The 5,458-nt window shown below is 39.6% G+C and overlaps 1 protein-coding gene across 1 annotated transcript in view; it reads left to right on the forward strand.

The window, feature by feature from the left end:
• The window catches only part of LOC131474147 (B-cadherin-like), a 19,496-nt gene extending 14,319 nt beyond the window's left edge, over nt 1–5,177 (forward strand). The window contains exons 13-18 of the mRNA XM_058651896.1: nt 421–512; nt 711–843; nt 1,314–1,532; nt 2,509–2,639; nt 3,722–3,865; nt 4,063–5,177. Of these exons, the coding sequence (XP_058507879.1) occupies nt 421–512; nt 711–843; nt 1,314–1,532; nt 2,509–2,639; nt 3,722–3,865; nt 4,063–4,278 (935 nt within the window). The 3' untranslated portion in view covers nt 4,279–5,177. The remainder of the gene's footprint in view (nt 1–420; nt 513–710; nt 844–1,313; nt 1,533–2,508; nt 2,640–3,721; nt 3,866–4,062) is intronic.
• Nucleotides 5,178–5,458: the final 281 nt, after the last annotated feature.

Below are 5,458 nucleotides of genomic sequence, written 5' to 3' on the forward strand. Positions count from 1 at the left end.
GAAGGAGTGACAATACACTGTAAATACACTCTAAAATAAAATCTATTGTATGATCTTTAGATTCAGATAATACCCGTTTTATTTCTTAGGCTTTTTAATGTTAAAGGATATTTACGTGCGTTAGAAACAGAATGAAATTGCCTATAAATATGGTCAAATTCTGCCTTTGATTAATACAATTGTGTTGATTCCATTTATTTTGTGTTGTATTTTACAATATGGGAAAACTTCAAAGGGATGTTAGTCTTAACTGTAATGCTCCACATGTATGACTTTATTCATCTTAAAAGGATAGTGGTTTTATGTTTCTGTTCATATGCACACAGTTAATAACTCTCACTCAGCTGGGTGTGCATAGAGGCTGAGAAATGCTTTGTGTACTTTGCTTTTCTAATATATGTGTGTGTGTCGTCTCACCAGATGAAGTCCCAGCCACAGGAACTGGCACTCTGATCATTAAGCTTGAAGATGTCAATGACAACGCACCCATCATTGAAGAACGTACAATCACGGTGGGTCTCATTTATCATGTGTTTGATCCACAAAATAAACGAAAAAGTGTAGTTAAATTTCTATTCTGTGACTTCTGCCACATGAGATGTATTGGTGGAAAAAAAGACATATTGGTAATATTGTAATTAGGTAACAAGGACCACAGTAATATGATTAGCATGTTCAAATGTTTGACTGTGACATTCTATTTTTCTCAGGTTTGCAACAAAGACCCAGTTGCTCATCTTCTTTCTGTGACGGATAAAGACGGACCAGGTTTTGCTGCTCCTTACAGTGTCTCTTTACATGGCACATCGAAGACTAACTGGACCGCTCGGATGAATGAGTCCAGTATGTACACTATGACACAGTCAAATGTGTCCTGGGGGGAGGAGTCAGCAGAAACTCCTACAATATGGGTCAACAAAGAGGTTTTCCTAATGTTTGAACTGGTTGTAGCCGTATTCTCGGCATTGGGCAAAGTCTGTTAAGTTTTTTCTTTGATTTAAAACTGCAGCATATTGACTGCAAAGTGTTCATGGTAAACATAATTTGTCTGAACTCATATTTGAAGCTTCATCCAAAAATCAGAGTACTATAGTTGCCATATATTGTTAGAAATAATGAATAAATCCCTGAGAGAGGATATTGCCTAGGAAAACGATGTTTAGGCCAGTATGCACTTGAAAGCATTTGTGGAATTAAGTTGAACTCTTTCAGTGACTTTGAGTCTTTCTGTGAAAATAATGCTGACAAATTTATACAGTGGCAAAAGTAGAGGATCTAAATGGCATATTCTTCCATTTTCCTTTTTGTTGCAGGAACTGGTATCATCATACAACTAGCCATGGAGCTGGAAAGTGGAGATTATAATGTGATCCTGAGGGTTGCAGACAACCAGGGGCTGGAGCAGGACAACACCGTTCAGGTCAAGGTCTGTGACTGCACCGGAGAAGACGTGGTCTGCAACGAGAGAATTGCAGGCACCCAAAGCCTCCCAATGATTCTGGGAATACTGGGAGGCATCCTGCTGTTGCTCAGTGAGTCTGATGTTTTAGTAAACATTAATTGTGATTTGTTATGTTATTATAGTGCATTCAACTTGGTGTCTAGAACACAGGCAGCGGAATCTCTGAGTGAGTTTCAGTCCGACATCATCCAGTTAGATGATGTGCTAAACTGCCTGACAGCTCACTCATGGATACGGGTGGTGTAACTGTTCATTTGAATTACGCCTCATTTCCACACGGTTTTGTTTTCTTGTCCATAATTTACGGACTTCTCCACAAGTGAATAGAGATCGATGTAGAAATCGACTGCAGCCAAGTAGGGGAAGTTTTTAATTTTATATTTTTCAGTGTGGGCTGTACCCATGTATTTTTATTATTCTTTCCAACAGTTTGAAGAATTGGTTAGATATGTGTCAGAGGTGAAATTGATGGCTCAGCAAAATGGTGTTGTTTATGTGACGGCTTACGTTGACTGCATATTGGTTGGAAATACATTAACATGCTTTAAAGAATAAGTCACTCCATAATACATCAGGTGCAAATGCCTTCAGAGTTGATGATGGATGGATGGATGGATGGATGGATGCTGTATGCAATAATGAACTCTCACAATTTCAACATCATTTTCAAAACTAAACAGTTGAATTTAATTAAATAGCCTCTGAGCTCGTTTTCTTCCTCTGACACAATGTCCTTAAGGTTCCTTCTGTGTGTAGAACATCAGCAGTGGATTTCAGACACATTTCAAAGTGACATCAAATGAAACGGCAGGATCTGCACTACAGGGCTGTATAAACCTATTTTAAATGTGACAAACACAGCTGAAATAAGAACTAAATGAATAACTACACATCAACCTTGGTACGGAACCGCTGCTGCTTGACTTTATTGATCATGAACTAAACATTTTGTAGGATTCGTGCAGTGTTTTCCATCCGTTTCATCTCAAATGCTTGTTACCCCTCTTTAAAAGAGTTTTGGATAAATGTCCGTTTTCTGCGTTTAGTGCTGGTGCTGCTGCTGCTGCTGTTTGCCAGACGGAGAGGAGGAGAAAAGAAGGAGCCTCTACTGCAGGACGACGATATCCGAGACAACATCTACTACTACGATGAGGAAGGAGGTGGAGAGGACGATCAGGTAACTAAAGATGGAGGCGATGACTGAATTAAATCAGTGACTATAAGCGTGTGTGACGCAGCCTCCTGGTCTGCTGTAAAGGTACAGCAGGTGGTAACTAGATGTCATGTCATTTAAGATACAAGTGTTTTTTATCTTTCTTTGCAAATAGTTAGGTTTATGTATAGATCACTAAACACATAACCCACCTGAATATGGACTTTACAGTATATGGTGGCCATTATTAGTCTGTGATCTACAGTGTTCACTGGATCCGTTTGCAGCTTAGTGTGAGGTGGTAGAGATGAGAATCAGCACCTATAAATCAGAGGCCATGATTGTCAGGAGGAAACCGATGGAAACCGATCCAAAGCTCTCGATCTACCGGTCGATCTTGGTTTCCTGCCCTCACCAACGGTCATGATCAAAAGAACAAGGTGGTGGAAAACCCTTGATTTAAGCATTTACTGGTTATCGTTACCTTCATATTGTTAATAAATGATTTAAATTTGACAATAAGGCCTTAGTGTGGTGCCCTGCAAACAAACGTACAATATTTCAGTCATGACACCGAGTAGACGATTGAAACGGTAATTATCATGACCGAAAACCAGTGATCCAAGACCAAACTAGACAAGTCTAAAAATAGTGGACCCTTCTGCGCTAAAAGAGAGAAAAAACAGATTGACATTCGAACCATGGTCTTGAAATCCAAACTCAAATCAAGGATTTGGAGAATCGTGACACCTGGGAGTACAGCCACTGCTGCTCTGCATGACTGAGTCGAGGTCGTTCGGGCAGATCACTTTTTATGATCAGAGGGGATGTAAAGTAGTAAACTAGACGAAATGTCTTGTTGCTTGTAAGAGTGCTTGTTTTTTCCCTCTAACTACGAAAAGAAATGAACTGTCTAATATTATTTTTATTTACTTCATAAGGGAAAAAAACCCTCAAAATGTTGCATTTCATTGTATTTCAAAGGACCAAATGTGTCGAATGATCAAATGATTATCATTGTAATTAAGCATTAAAAAGTGTTATCTTTACACCAGCAACATTCAGTGTACATCTTTGATAAAAACCCCTTCTGTGTTTTCCATCAGGACTATGACCTGGGTGTTCTCCACCGTGGTCTGGACAACCGCCCCGACGTGTTCAGGAACGATGTGATGCCAAACTTTGCGCCCGCTCCGCAGTACCGGCCTCGCCCTGCCAACCCAGAGGAAATCGGCAACTTCATTGATGACGTGAGTCAAACATTCATACGTGTCAGCCCTGTGCAGTATTGTGTGGTCGGCACACTATGTATAAATACTAGCTGTATTTACATATGCAATGCTCCATTTTTGTTCCCATCAGAGTTTTTTTTCCAGATTACTTGTAGATGTAAACCTAGCTAATGGCAGCCAGATTTAATGTCCCCTGGTTTTTGTTTTTTTCACAGAACCTGAAGGCAGCTGACAATGACCCGACGGCGCCCCCCTACGATTCCCTGCTGGTGTTTGATTATGAGGGTGGTGGCTCTGATGCAGGGAGCCTCTCCTCTCTGAACTCGTCGAGCAGTGGGGACCAGGACTACGATTGCCTCGGCGAGTGGGGACCGCGCTTTAAGAAACTGGCCGATATGTATGGTGGAGGAGAGGACGACGACATGCTGTAAATGTAACCAAAGAACAAAAGATAGGTAGAGGTGGAGCCACATGTGAATGCGTGAATGTTAGAGTGTTGTAAGCATGAAGTCTCAAATGGAATCATCCCAGCGGGAGAAGTCTCCCAGCAGGACGTCAGTGGCCTTTGACACAGTTATTTTTTCTTAATGTGTGGATTGTGGTTTAACCCGTCAGTGCAGTCCCATTAGCAGTTAACAGCCACTGCTCAAAAACCACAGGATGTTGCTATTATTTTGTACAGGAGCTCCCATTTTGAATGGCCAAGCTCTGCCTGTGTTTTTCATCCGTATTTGTTTTTGAGGCTAAAGATGAAAATCTGCTTTGTTTATTCTGTGTTCATGTTGATTCTACATTTATGGATATATGGATTTTAGCCTGCTGTTATGCTGGGGGACACTGGACACACACACATGCTTGCAGTTGCACTGAGGACATGTGTAGGTTTGGCAATGTATGGTACTTTTCTTTTCTAGTTTGCACTACAGCTCCAGTTCCATGTACTTGTGTTTGAGGCGTGAACAGACAAATCATCAAAGTGAGCTGGAGGAAGCCAACCATCATGACATCAGTCTGAGGGCTTGCTCAATCACTCACCCCAAAAATGCTTTTTTAAAAATGATTGCTTGGTACATGGTCAGTACACCTCTGAATTGCATTGCAGTGTCAAAACATATTTTGTAGTTACTCCAAATGTACTTTATTACACTGATTTTGGATTTTTATAAAACATTAATACAACAATACAATTGTGAATGGTCTTTTATTTTGACAGAAATCTGTCTTTCGCTGCAATACTTACTGTGGTGCAGATGACTGTAGAGACAATGCTGCCAAACTGTCTTAAAGGAATAGTTCTGTTTCTTCTCAAATAAACGATACATATAAATGATCTAGTGTTTATGATCTGTATTACATAAAATAAACACTGCTGTATTGTTAAATCATTAATGTTAAAGTATTTATGTAAATAAAATATTGTCTATTAGAAACAATGAAATTGCTAATAAATATGGTCAAGTTCTACTATAACAAATAATTAGGCTTGTAATTAAAGAAGAGTTAAGAGACTTTTACACTTGTGCATTAAAAATAAATTTACCAGGATTAATTGATGTGGTCAAAGCAGTTTGTCCTATTTCATATTAATTTAAAAATGCCCAAGAAAAGCCA

Source organism: Solea solea, chromosome 15 (genome assembly GCF_958295425.1).
Source record: "Solea solea chromosome 15, fSolSol10.1, whole genome shotgun sequence".
NCBI lineage: Eukaryota > Metazoa > Chordata > Actinopteri > Pleuronectiformes > Soleidae > Solea > Solea solea.